Here is a 14,905-nt window from a genome sequence, read left to right on the forward strand (position 1 = left end):
AATATTGTGCCAGGCTCCTGTTGGTAGAACTTGGGGTTCTCGGAAAAAGGAAAATTAATCTGACAAGCCTGAACTCTGCCTACTTGTACCTAAATTGTACCTAAGCATTTAAAATAGAAACCATTCAAAGAAAGTTAAACACACTTAAATCTGGTGGAAGCTACCAGCAAGTCCAGTCCTATTACTTCTAGCAGACTCTCAGGAAGTAAACTCTCTCGGATTGCACCCAGTGTGATCTTTTTGTGTATAAATTTTAGGCTCTGTTTTTACATGCTTTTGTTTGTCTGGTGGAATCTAAAGAGCTATTAAGGATGCTAAGAAGGCTGTAGAAATGGTGGCAATTGAATTAAAAATATCCCTTTTCCTCCTTTCACCAATGGGGATTGCACTCTCTGTTGGGTCTTTAGGTGTAGCAGCTGTAAAAACAAGTGCAGAGGCAAATTGCAGGTGTTAACTTTCCATTGGAGTGCTGTTCCTCCTTCTACGCCTCAGTGGGGATGAAGAATATGGCCCAAACCAAACACACAGATCGTGTATTTCCAGCTAAAGTGTAACCCTTAATAAGTGAATTCTAATGAGAAAGAGAGCATTGGGCTTTTCTTGCATTAGCAGCCACATTTCCTATTTAATCAAACTTCATTGCAAATTTAACTTCTGTATAATTAATGAGTTGATGAAAGGAACATACTGTAGCAATGTCAGTTGATACTTGCTAGTGGTTAGTGTTTAATTGCTGTCATAATGGCTCATTAGACATGCCTAAGGAGAAATTGCCAGTCCCCTTTTCCCATAGTGAAACATCTGCGTTATTAAATAAAATAAGCTACTCCATGTCTTCAGTTATTCTGGGTATTCTGTACTGAATGTCAACTTTCTCAGTACTTTTTAATGGAGAGAAAACTAGGATAAATAAACATTGAAATAAAAATTAAAATGTATAAGATAAGAAAAAGGAACTTATCTTGGGTTTTTTTAAAAAAATAGTTTCTTTCTCATACTCATGCACTGCCCTAATATTCCTGTATGCTTATAACATTGAATTGAATTTATATGTGTGTGTAGCTAATCACTCATTTGTATAGAATCATTGCTTATTTTAAAGCCCAAAGTGGGTATCTACAAATGCATTGTCAAGGTTGCTAGTAACAGTCATCTCTTTTAATGTGACTACCTTCCTGCACAAAGTGAGACCAAGTTCAGAGTTTGTTTATTTTTTTGCATTTTGCTTCAGAAGCATTCCCTATGCCTCTAAAGCTTTGACCAATTTCAGACACAAGACAGCACTCCTATTCTGATTTTGAGGATAAGGCAGAGTCAGAATTTGGTAAGTTATCAAGGCCTGGCAAAATGTGGAGACTCCTTTCCAGTAGGCAGTGTGAAAAGTCACTTGTATATTGTCTTATTTAAGCAAGTCTGACTGAATAGATATAATTTACATTCATAATGGTGCGAGGATGCATGTGATATAGAAATAAATAAACAAGAGACAAAGAGAGAAGTTTCAAAAGCACTTGATAAAGCATAGAGCCTGTGGTTAAAAAGCAAAAAATATTTCTTCTTTTCCCCTCAAATAGTACCTCTATATTGTAAAGTGATATCCTTTGCTCTTTCTTTTGCTCTGTTCTTTAAAACACGTATTTTTTTTCCCTCTGGTTGTTTATGTTTGTGTTGCATTTACTTATAAATGTAAAAAAAACCATGCACAATTAAAAACTTACTTCTTTAGGAAGAATAACAGATTGGGTAACACAATACCAATGATGTTCATGTGCAAGGTAAACAAATATGACCTTTTGAAAGCTATTAGATAATATGTCCCTAATTGCTTAGAAATGTTTGTGGAAATTCATTGATATGAAAGCTTTTGACCTAATTTTTGGAATTCTACCAAATGAAAGAGGTTCCCATTAGTGTAGTTATTCACAATACTGCAACATGTTAGTGAGAACTGCAAGTCCAGATGTATATCTGAACTTTCATGAAGAGGCAAGCCTGGAAGAAAAAATAAAACCGAACTATATTTGAATAACAGACATTCAGTTGGGTTTTCTTTTGCAGTAATTTTAATTAACAATTAAAATGCTTTTCACTGATTTCCCTTTTCTTGAGGAATGTTCTATACATACAAATAAAAATAGTGCTCAATAATTAAGGACTTTGCTTTTCACCCATATAGGAGTCTGATGGTCAGGGGTGTCCTTTCTGCCGCTGTGAAATCAAAGGAACTGAACCCATAATTGTGGACCCCTTTGATCCCCGAGATGAGAACACAAGGTGCTGCAGCATTATGGATAGTTTCGGTATACCCATGCTCGAATTGGATGATGACGACGACAGAGAAGAATCTTTAATGATGAATCGATTAGCTTCTGTGCGGAAGGTGTATATATATATATATATTTCCAGATATATCATGTGCTTTAAAATATAGCTCTGGAGGTTGATATGGAAGTGTCGAGGCTGTTTTTAAGCACTTTGCAAAAGTGCTGCTTAAAACAGCTGACTGTTCTCCTTTAAGTAAATGGGCAGGCAGCAGCCAGGTGTGTGAAAAGAGGAGTCTCTGCTGCCATTACTGCTTACTGATGAGCAGGAATTAAATTCTGCTGCCTTGGCTATTTGATCCTGTTCCCTTCAGACAGGATACACAGCCAATGTAGAATTAAACCCAGTGAGGTCAGTAAATGGGCAGATGGGAAAAGTTTGGGGGAAATGGCCTAGCAGGCCAAATTGGAACCCCTAGCAAACCAAGATTGGACCATGGGATGGAGTTTCCCCACCCCTCTCCTAAGGTAATAAAATGAATCCTGTTTACCTTCTAAAGCACAGTTTGCACAATTGCGGACAGAAATACCTAATTTCATGCTCAGAACATTTAACAGAAATCATGATCTCCCTACCCACTTGCTGCAGTCTCAGAGCAATCTGGGAATTCCATGGTGCTGTGCATCATGCCGAGTCGGTATCCAGATTGCTTTGCATTGTGAAACATTTATACCATCTGGTTTGCTACTCTTTTGCCAGAACCAGAGCAATTGCCTTGAGCATATTTAGTAGCTGCTTTGTAATGTTTGAAGAGAAAGTAATGAGTTTCAGATATGTTTTTCTGTTTCATGCAAAAAATGCAAATTTGTAATGTCTGAGGAATAAATCACAAAACCAAAGTGACAATCTTTCTCGCAGGAAAACTCTAATGGGAATAGCTGATACGTTAAACTTTTATCAACCCAACCAACATACCATGTACAAATGCTCTCAAAGCACGAGTTGTCATACAATATTAAAGTCTAGCTACTGTAATTGGTCTGGATTCAGAATGCTAAAGCTGATGATTATTCAGTTATGCCTTTTTTCTATGCCTCCGTTCCATGTAGTCTAATTTGGGCTCAAGCCTGCAAATTCTTAAAAGTCTATTCATTGTGTACGAACACTAAAGAACAAAGTGTGGACATGTTATTTCAGTTGCAAAAGTTTTAAGACTGAAACTGTAAAGTATTTCATGTTTTACAGACTTTATTTACTTATAAGAAAGTGGTAGAGATGGGCAAACACTCAGCTGCTCAGCTGAACTTGCAGTTTGACTACTTGTTTTCAGGTTGAAAGTTTGAAAAACCATGATGGGCTTTACAAGGGCTTGACTTATAAGCAGCCTGATTTCCTATGCTCTGCCCCACCCTCCCAACTGTTGTATTGAAATAATGCTTACCTTAATGGAAAGGGGCTTTGCTCAGCAGCAAAGCTTCCTAGATCATGTGCCACCATATCATGAGACATTGTGCATCTCATTACAAATGTTGCATAAAGCAAGCTGGCCACCAAGAGGAGGCCCTCTTGGGTTTCATCTGACCTATCATCCTTCCCTTCTCCTCCTGGCACCTCCTTCCTGAAGGTAAGATTCCTCCCCCCCCCCCCAAAGGGCAATAGCTCAAACTCAAAAAGTAGTCAGTCAGTTTGAGCAGAGGGGCCATGTGGAATACTCACCTCATCCACAGAAGTAGGTTTTAAAGCTGATAAGCTACTACAGTGGTACCTCCGGTTGCAAATGGGATCCGTTCTGGAGGTCACGGCCGCATCCTGAGGAATTCGCAACTGGAGGACCGCTTCTGTGAATGCGTGTGGTGCTTCTGCGCGTGCGCTCGGGGCGAAACCGGAAAAATACTTCAGAGTTTGCCACATTCGCATTCCGAAGATTACATATCCAGAGGGATACGTAAGCGGAGGTTTCAACTGTACTATTGATGTGATAATAAAGGTAAAGGACCCCTGGATAGTTAAGTCCAATCAAAGGCATCTATGAGGTATGACACTCATCTCGCTTTCAGGCTGAGGAAGCCAGCATTTGTCCACAGACAGCTTTCTGGGTCATGTGGCCTGCATGGCTAAACCGCTTCTGGTGCAACGGAACACTGTGACAGAAGCCAGAGCATACAGAAATGCCATTTACCTTCCCGACGCAGTGGTACCTATTCCTCTGCTTGCCCTGGTGTGCTTTTGAACTGCTAGGTTGGCAGGAGCTGGGACAGAGCAATGGGAGCTCACCCCTTCGCATGGATTTGAATTGCCGACCTTCTGATCGGCAAGCCCAAAAGGCTCAGTGGTTTAGACCACAGTGGCACCCATGATAATGGAAACAGTTTAAATGCATTAATACTAGTTAGGCAATAATGGCTCAGGAACACAACTGAAGAGCTAAAAAGCTCAGCAAAATTACAAATAATCACTTATTGTGAAGGATAGCATGCACACTGCAATAACTCCAGCAATAAATATTTTCCAAAAACAAAACAGGTAAAAAGAAGTATTCAAAATGACATCAGTGTCAGATAATGTGTGTGAATTAAATGTTTAGGCTTCTGTCTATCACTGTGGAATATATGAAATATATGTATATTTTATATATGTATATATATGGAATACATGTATATATATGGAATATATGTATATTGCAGTGAATGCACATTGTTGATATGTGAAATACCAAGGATTTGATCTTCAAGCAACTTTGCAGGTGTTCCAAACGTAGTAACATTTCTTGGGTATAGCCCTACTTGCAGAAACCAAGTACTGCTCTAATAAGTTTCATTTCTAATTAACTTAAAACCTCAATGGGATTATGTATCTAAGAATTCCAAGATATTCAAGTGTGTTCAGTTTTAGCTAAAGTGTCTTTCTTGTAGGCTTTATTAGTACATCAACATTTAAAAAATGTAATATAAAAGAGCAAAGAAATTTGTGTTAAATTAAATTATTGCCGTGCATTAAATTAACTGTATTTTGAAAATATTGCTGGAGTTTGGAATAGAACTCGACTACAGAGGCACCAGATGTCGTCACTTGAAGCAATATGCTACCCTCAAAAATCCCCAACTGAGCAATCTTAAATAATCTTAAAATTAAAATCCTCAGCACTAGAAAGTTCATTCCCCTGAACTCAGTGGGATGTTTAGTGTGAGAATTGCCACCTCCAGCAAGTGTATTTGTTAAGCCCTGGTGTAGGGTATATTTATGCTCTCATATGGAACCAATTTGTAATTATATTTATTTGCCTTTATTTCTCTTTCTTTGAGCAAATATCTTTATCTTCCTCATAATATGAATCTATTTAATACTTATTCTTCAAAATAAATTGTGAGCATCATAGCAATACAGCCAGTGTAATTGTTGATAGGTGCATAAGCCATAAGAATTTGAAAGTGTATATGAAAGTATCCCAGTAAACAAAACCAAAACCGTTTTATAACCCTTATGAATACTTTGTTGCAGTGTACTGAAAGACAGAATTCCCCAGTGACATCTCCAGGATCTTCTCCACTTGCACAAAGAAGAAAGCCACTTCCTGAACCCCTCCAAGGACCTCATCTTAGCCTCCCACCAGTGCCTCCTCGACTAGATCTAATTCAAAAGGGAGTTGCTCGATCCCCTTGTGCCAGCCCTACTAGCTCACCAAAGGTAGTCTTATTTACTCATACCATTTATGGTTTTGACACCCTCACCCAAGAAATTAGATGAGATCCGTAAGTGTTTACATATGTGATGCCTGCTGGTACATGGGTAGGCTTCTCAGGTTGCCCTTGCTACTTTCACCATTCTTGCAAACTACTGCTTTAGGAGCAGGCTGCAGTGCACCACAAGAGATTCAAGCCAGCGATGAAACTGTTGTGTCAACACACAAATCCTTTCTCTGTCTTGATCACTGTCTGTCTAGCTATCTATATATAGAGAGAGAACATCTATTGGATTTTTCACAAGTGACTACATTAACTAAATAATAAACATAACAATTCTAATCAAATACAAATAACTCATATACCCATAAAGAACAGTGTTACTCTTGTTGAATCAGTAATAATTGCTTCTACAGTTCCCAGTCATTTGGTGCTGGCTGCTGCTGTTGCATGACAATGTTCTCTCTGGCTGAAGACTGATCTACCTCTGCCTCTTTTTCTTTCACACTTAGATTCTCATCCCCACTGCTTTCCCTTTGCTTTCTCCACTGCTGCTCCTCTTCTTCTTTGATCTTCTCTGCTTTTCTTCCATCACTCAACTGACTTGTCATCTGTCACTCCATACCTCTTCCTTCCCCCATCCAATATTCATTTGCCTTTGCAGGAGCAGGCAGTACAGTGTGAGTTCCTATCCTCTGTGCATGCACTTGGTAAGGATGTAAGAAAAAGGGAAATAAATTTTAAAAAAAACCAGTTGTAGTTTAATATGGTTTATTCCGGACTGTTCAAACCCCCTCCCCACAAAAAACACATATTGTTCTCCCACTTTGTAGACCCGCATACCCTGCATCCAGAGTTGTGTTAAAAGTAATTTTTATGGTCAACCTGGGGGCCCTTACAGAGCTATAGTAAAGATCCCCAGTGACTTAGTAAAAATACCACAAAGCATACATTAAGTTGGGCATTTAGAATCTAAGCTATATGTTTGACATAGGCATCCCTATGACATTAAAAAAAACCATGTTTCTATTGTAATATTCCCCCATCCCATGCCATACCAATTTAACGCAGTAGAAATACTGGTGTCAAATTTTACTTGTATCTCACCTTTCAATGAATACTTAAGTATGCCAATAGAGTACACCATTTATTATTCCAGTTTGCAAAACTAAATAGCAAGTGAAAAACAGTGGCCGTGTTCACACATAACACAAAGTCATAAAGCTTGGCTTATTCATTTGTGCACAAGCTACATACTGGTGCGCACAGTGCAAGCATTCCCACTTTTCACCTCTTTCCAAAGCCATGGAGAAGCCAACTTAGTGTTACATCTGAATTTGACCTCATGGTTTGCTTTGCCCTAACAAACCACAACCTTGGGTGCAACACTAAGCTAGCCTGTTTCATGATTTGTTTACCCCCGTGAAGGAAGGGAGAATCGTGTACCAGTGTATAGTTTGGCTTAATAAAAGATGGTTTTGCATTACATGCAAATGCAACCTTTGAAAAATTGATTATCTGACTTACATTTAAATTGTACAATGTCTTCAAATTTGTCTTCATTTCCATATGCATAGAGTGGTATCAAGTGAAAATGTTTCATTAGCAGAAGCATTTCCATTTGCACAACAGATTTTCACCTCCCTCTCCTCTTCCTGCACATAGCCTGCACCTTCTCCAATTCCATTCCAGATAGTTGGAGGGTTCACCAGAACAGATTTAGAGGGTTTGGTGGGAGAGGAGGGGGAGATGAAGTTCCACTGTGCAGCTGGAAGCTTTTGCTCTACTTGGATGAATACCATCCATAATTTATACTTGTCATATGTTGTTGAAATTAAGGTGAGAAACTGTAAACCCATGGTTTACTTACAGTTACATAAAGGAAAAAGCTGTACTCTCAGCAAATTGTAAATTCTCTTTAAGAGGGAAAACATTCAGAAAAATATGCTTTCTTTAGGGCAGAAAGAATAGTCAACAAAATAGTACAGTCATGCACAAGCATTCTTCCTAAAGCAAGATCACTTGGGTTGTAATTGGTACACCAAATATAATTAGATTTTTAATTGAATGTTGAAGGCATGCTTTGAAAACTGTATTAGTGAGTCTGTGTGCCTGCCTGTATGTGTGTGGATGACCAGTGATAACTTACAATTTACTTTTTATCAGCATTTTGCCTTCAACTTGGTAGTTCTATTTGCAAATTAAATTTCATTCTAGTTGCATAATGCTTAGACAACTGAAGTACATAAAATGTTTATTCATTGCTATCATAATTTTAATTAACTGTCATTTAAACTGGCAGTGAAGGGTCAGTGTTGCTGGTCTTTAGCCATGAGTACAGACATTAGTTTAAGATGATGAACATGATGGTGTATTCTGGGAATTGAGTATATTGCTGATTTTCTGTAATGAATACTTTGCAACTCACATTACCTATTTTATAGTATTTTTATTTTTAAAGTTTTCAACTGGTTATACTCTGATCATTATTACTTAGCAAAAGTTTGGTGCTGCGTGAACATGCAAAGAATATTCTATTCTCTTGCCAATAAATGTCATAGATGCAGAATATCGCTTCCCACTTATATGGGAAAGAAAATAGATCTTTTAAATTTCAACTGCCTGTCAAGAATCATTATTACAATCGCACTTGGAATAATTGGGATTGGGCTGTGTGGGAAATGAAAAACATTGCAGGTAGAGAATAGTTTTCCCAGCGCTTTAAAGCCTTGCTTAGTTTTTTTCTGAAGATAATTCTGTGGATAAAGCAAACCTGTTTGTAATGCATGCAGTTATAGATATATTGCTTTCTGTTGCGTCTCCCTAGTCTTCTCCATGCATGATGAGGAAGCAAGACAAGCCTCTTCCTGCACCACCGCCGCCTGTACGAGATCCTCCCCCACCTCCGCCAGAAAGACCCCCGCCCATTCCACCAGATAATAGGTTAAGCAGACACTTGCATCATCCTGAAAGTGTGCCTTCCAGAGACCAGCCTATGCCGCTCGAAGCCTGGTGCCCCAGAGAGGTGTGTGGAACAAATAATATCGCAGGATGTCGAATAGTAGGAGGCGATGGTTCTCCCAAACCTGGACTCACAGCAAGCTCAAATATTAATGGTCGGCACTGTCGAATGGGTTCTGACCCAGTATTTCTGCGAAAACACAGACGCCATGATTTGCCTTCAGAAAGTGCCAAGGTGAGAGATCCATGGTGCATGAAGCTTAATTTTATTTCACACTCTGGCACTGTGGCCCACAAGTTCAAGTGCTGTTTTATTGTTCTTTTCTTACCATTTGACAGCTATATAATTGAAATCCTGTTAACAATCAAAGAATAATTACATCTACTCATTTAGAGTAATGCTATAGCTTGTACACTTTAATTTGTGGATTACTTGGTTACAAAAAAAGGCCAGAAAAAGGGAGCTATTAAAAACTTTAATCAAATTATTATGATAGTGACTTTCTATTGCCAATAGCTTCATTTTTTCCTGTTTTCTGGAGATTTCTTTGTGTTTTTATGAATACATTTATTTAAGTAAGAGAGAAGAGTAAGACAGAAGGGAACATAGAATAAATATATAGGCCTAGTTTGCACATCAGATTAAGCCAAACCATGGGTTGGTGCAACCTCCTGGGGAAGAGATTGTGTCTACTTTGCTTCTTCCCAGTTATTTTGCTGCTGTGCCATAGTGAGCTCAGCAATAGTTTAGTGTGTCTTTCAAACTCTGGCTCATAGTTTAGCTCTCTCCAGACTAACTATATGCTGTGAACAAAGAAGAAACCTTGGTTATGATTCATGGTTACTTTGGAGAGAGCTAAACCACGAGCCCTGGTTCAGATTACATATGACTTAGCTTATGTTGACACACAACAGCTGAACAACCAGAGAGGAACAAAGCAGCCACAATATTCTCCTCAGAAGCTTGTTTGTACACACTAAGCTATGGTTTGTCTTTACATGATGGCAAACTAGGCCAGTCTGTGTTAAATGCCTGGAGTTCCGAAGAAGACCACTTTTTGTGTAGAATTATGAGCCTAGGGCATGCCTATCAGAAGATTGGTGGTTCGAATCCCCACAACAGGGTGAGCTCCCATTGCTCGGTCCCAGCTCCTGCCAACCTAGCAGTTCGAAAGCACGTCAAAGTGCAAGTAGATAAATAGGTACCGCTCCGGCAGGAAGGTAACTGGCGTTTCCGTGCGCTGCTCTGGTTCGCCAGAAGCGGCTTAGTCATGCTGGCCACATGACCCAGAAGCTCCCTCAGCCAATAAAGCGAGATGAGTGTTGCAACCCCAGCGTCGTCTGCGACTGGACCTAGCAGTCAGGGGTCCCTTTACCTTTACCTATATTGGTATTGGACTACAAAGAGCAGATTGAGAGACATTAAATTTGAGGGGAAGGACTTAAATAATGCATCCAGTTATTGATTTTACCTACACATTGTGGAGGAATTATAATACTGAGAAATCCATCCTGTGCAGATATTTTCAAATGGCCATCTAGGAAATGAAGAGTATGATGTTCCACCTCGGCTCTCACCACCTCCTCCAGTTGCCTCAGTCTTGCCGAATATGAAGTAAGTTTTATTTTAAAATTAAAAATACTGCTTACAAAGTATGAGGGAAAAGAAAGTTGGCTTGATTAAGTTAACAAATTAAATTTCTGTTAAAACTAAAATGTACCTTCTCTAAATAAAAATAAAAAATAGTCCAGTAGCACCTTAGAGACCAACTAAGTTTGTTCTGGGTATGAGCTTTTGTGTGCATGCACAGTTCTTCAGATACACCGAAACAGAAGTCACCAGACCCTTATATAATACCCAGAACAAACTTAGTTGGTCTCTAAGGTGCTACTGGACTATTTTTTTAAAAAATTATTTCGACTGCGTCAGACCAACACGGCTACCTACCTAAATCTATACCTTGTCTGTGCATGATTTTAAAACACCCTAAAAAGATGCATATTTACAAGAAACCGGGGATGAATTTCCTGCTGGAGCAATATGAAATGAAAAATCAGTATGCTCTAGTTCCTCCAAATCCCATTGTGGGACAATGTGTCAATTATACAAGAGATGAGCGTCATTCCTTGGTCAAGTTCTGGAAAAGCATGGATTTGGTGGCGCATACGACAGGGGCGTTGTAAAAACCAGAATTAGCATGTGGTGGAAATGGGAATTTTGCCTCTCAAGGAGATACTCTAAAATATGAAGAAACCTGTCAGAGCTACTCTGCTTCTTCCCCTACTCCCAGTTCATTGTGATAGAGGAAATAAGCATGTTAGCAGTTCATTTTGTATATTTTGTTGAAGCAGCTCCTCATGAGGCATTTTTGCCAGGAGGAAAAAACCCACCAAATGTATTCTATGCCCCATTTGATTAGATCCTATGGTTTGCTTCTCATAATTGAACAAGAAATACACTCTTCCCCACCCCCATCCTTTATTTCATAGAAAGGTGCAGCCCAGCCTCAGATACTAGCCAAAGGCAAATGGGAACTTAGGGTAAATGCATACTAATGAGCCCAAGAAACCACTTCTTTCAAAGGAGTAATAATGAAGTGTTTTCTTGGGTTCATTAGTATGCTTTCCCTGCCTTCTAATGGTCACAGTTTTTATCTTGGTTTCCTACTGGTCATAATGCGGCATGTACATTCTTTTATTGTGCACATTTGTATTGAATTAATATAAAGTCAATGCATCATGTGTGGAATGTGTTCTGTGTTTAGGCTATTGTTCTTGGTAACCTCTTACCATACTAATATTATGCTGTGTTTCCAGATGTTCTTTGTTTTAACTTCTTGCTTTGCTGACCCAGTAGCAGGCTCTCAGAACATGATACTTCCCCATAAATAGCAAAAGTGTTATATAATAGTGTAGTGGTAGCGTAACAAGTGTCAGCATACATAGGTTAGTAGTTGCAAGAAACAGCTTTTTGCTATATGTTTGTTGCCTTGTAAGCTGGATGTGCCAGGCTGTTTAAGCACAGCAGATCCTGTTAATGGCAAACAAACACTTTCCATGAGCTTTTACTCATTGTAAAGCTTTGGAAGAGGGAATGTTCCTTTTCATCTGATTGGAAAACAATTAACATTTCCAGGGCAAACTATATGATGTGACTCTCTTGTGGAACCGTGGAGCTTTAATATGCTTAGAAGTCATTGTATTGGCTTAACATTATTGAGTGCAATCAATCAATCAGTCAATCAATCAATCAATCAATGCTGGTTTGTTTATTGATATGTTGCCCTTAATAGGTTTTTTGAAGAGTAGGATATAAATGCTTAAAATAATTAGGAGTACATTTTAAAGCATACAACATTTCTTGACATGTTTATTAATAGCATTGTAAAATTAGCCATATCCATTAATAATATTTTATGGCTATTGTAACTTAAACGGAAATTCAAAAGACTGGTGCAAATAGATTAGTAGGGAGATTTGATGAGGTTTCAAAAGCTATTTACAGAACATGGGAGTCACCTTTAAATAAACCAGTCTTACATGGTTAAGGTCACAATCCTAGACCTACTTACCTGGGAGTAAGTCTCACGGAGTTCCATAAAGCTTAAAGCTTCCTTCAGCATAGTTGTGGGTAGGATTGCAGCCTAACATATAAATATATGCCAGGAAACTCAGTGAGATCCCATCAGATAAATAAGAGGCTTTAGTAAGCCTCTTTGAGTTCATTAACAATAAGATCATTTGATGGGTTCAAAGTTAAGTTAATTTGGATGTACCAAATTGGATTGAGTGAACTAAGGTGGGTAATTCCCCTGAAGTAAAAATACACTAGATTTTAATACAATTTATTCAGATGCAATAGTCAACCTCATTTAAGGAAGGAAAATGAGGATTCAAAATGGTTTAAACTAAGTCCAGAGAAATGGAAGGGCTTTAGGAACACACAAAGCTTTATCCAGTGCTCCTGGTTTTGTGAGTTAGCATCATTAAATTTAAAATTATGCTAACACTTTTAGCTTTGAATATTTAGTTGGGGTACAGACAAGAGGCAGAAACCTCTTTGTTTGAATATATGATGTGCTTTGGCTCCCTCTACAGAAGGTGGTTAAATATTGCACTGCAGGAATATTTAAATTTCAGATTCTCATCTTCTACTGAAAATCCATTTTCTGTTACTGCCAGTTAAATTTCTGCTTCACATTTTTTAAATGTATTGAGTTCTTTTAACTGACTTTCTTCTTCTTTTCTTCTTCAAACTTTCGAGTATGTTTAATATATGTAGAACTCTCACTCTACTTGGCTTTTACTCTCTTAACTTGCCCATAATGGCCAGGTTGAACATGTGGAATCACCTTACACAGTTTATGTAGTACATTGAATGAAGTGTAATAGTTAAAACAGATATCTGGAACCCACCCTGCACAGAGGATGGGAAGAAATTTGAGTGGAAAAGCCATTGATAGGAAACAACTAAGCATTAACTATTTTACCCTTCCCTAGTTCTTTTCCACCCAAAATGGCTGTTGCTTGTCTTTTTCTTGAATCAGGCTTTCTTAAACTTGCATGTAGTTTGTTCCTAAACTAATGAAAATGGAAGTGTGCAGATCTTGCCAAACATTCCATCTCTCTGTCATTTAATATGGGGCACCTACATTATACATTTCAGGATCATTTGATGAATGATTAAAAAAAAATAAGTTCCCATTATCTCTCTCTCTCCTTTGGGACATCAGCTGAAGATAAAATTACTATGTTAAGGGTCAAGTGTCCACTGCTTCTAACATCTAGCTGAGGGGGCACCAGAAATCTCATAATTTTCCTTAGCTTTAACAGGAAAACGTTATGTAGCTACCTTATCAATAAGCATCATATTCCATTCATATTTATGCTGAACTTATTGCATATTTTTGTTACACACAGTGTGAAAAATCACCAAATGAGTGTTGCATTTGGATCCAGGAAAGTTGTTGGTTCAAATCCCTCCTCAGTTGGGAAGCCTATTAGGTGACCACCTGCTAATCTTAACCTAACAGCCCTGGAAAAAGCTCAGTTTAAATCACCAATAAATGTCATCAATATCTGCTACTATAACAAAGAAACTTATCTGGGTTTGATATACTTTTCTCTTGAGGTCTCCTGTTCCTGTTAAAAATTCCCTCCCTGAGAAACCAAGAGAATGTTTAGAAGAAGATGAATACAAGATTCCTTCATCCCATCCTGTTTCTTTGACTTCACAGTCACCTCATTGTCATAATATAAAGTCTCACATTCGGTAAGGCATGGTTTGAAGGCAATGGTGGAATCATTCTTTGGCATGATAGTATATCTAGTTTCAGTTTAATTTCATGTTTTAATTTATTGATGCAAATGTTCAAATTAGGGTGATACCAACTACTATCATTTTCATACAAAATATGATGAGGTCAATATAACTTTTTAAAAGGTGATCCTCCAGATGCTTGTTTGTTTGCTTAAATAATGTCTCCATTGCTTTATATTTAAAACATCATCATAATTTCAAAACTGTTTACAGACTGAATCAAGGCATCAAAAAAAAAAGACAAAATAAAACAAAACATTACAGTACAAAGTTAAAATATTAAAAAAGGCACATTTAAAATAACTTAATTAACAGGAAAACAAAACATAAACATAAAATATTAGATAAAAATCAACTGACTGCAAAAGAACTACATAAAACAGTATAATTAGTAGCTAAGCAAAATAACTGAAATAGAAGCTGCAGTTCCATTATACCCACACATCCCTACACCTGTAACCACTCCCAAATACATCCTTAACCATCTTCCACAGCCAAACCTTACTCACATTCATTTATTCCAGCCATGCAGATACCTCAACTAATCCCCAATCAACCAGTTGTTACAGGGCATTAAAACCATATAGCAACATAAAGCATAATTTAAAACCAGCTCATTCACCCAGCTCCATCTGGGGCAATGTAATGCCATGCAAACAGCCACATGACATCTCCCTCCCCA

General features: G+C 38.1%; 1 protein-coding gene across 2 annotated transcripts in view; it reads left to right on the top strand.

Moving 5' to 3' along the window:
• Window positions 1-14,905, top strand: part of CBLB (Cbl proto-oncogene B) — a 61,261-nt gene that overhangs the window by 32,802 nt on the left and 13,554 nt on the right. For both annotated transcript variants that reach the window (XM_083736313.1, XM_083736314.1), the window contains exons 10-14: window positions 2,177-2,380; window positions 5,761-5,946; window positions 8,770-9,138; window positions 10,424-10,518; window positions 14,035-14,175. In XM_083736313.1, the coding sequence (XP_083592439.1) occupies window positions 2,177-2,380; window positions 5,761-5,946; window positions 8,770-9,138; window positions 10,424-10,518; window positions 14,035-14,175 (995 nt within the window). The remainder of the gene's footprint in view (window positions 1-2,176; window positions 2,381-5,760; window positions 5,947-8,769; window positions 9,139-10,423; window positions 10,519-14,034; window positions 14,176-14,905) is intronic.

Source organism: Podarcis gaigeae (genome assembly GCF_964106915.1).
Source record: "Podarcis gaigeae genome assembly, chromosome: 4".
In the NCBI taxonomy this organism is placed as follows: Eukaryota; Metazoa; Chordata; class Lepidosauria; order Squamata; family Lacertidae; genus Podarcis; species Podarcis gaigeae.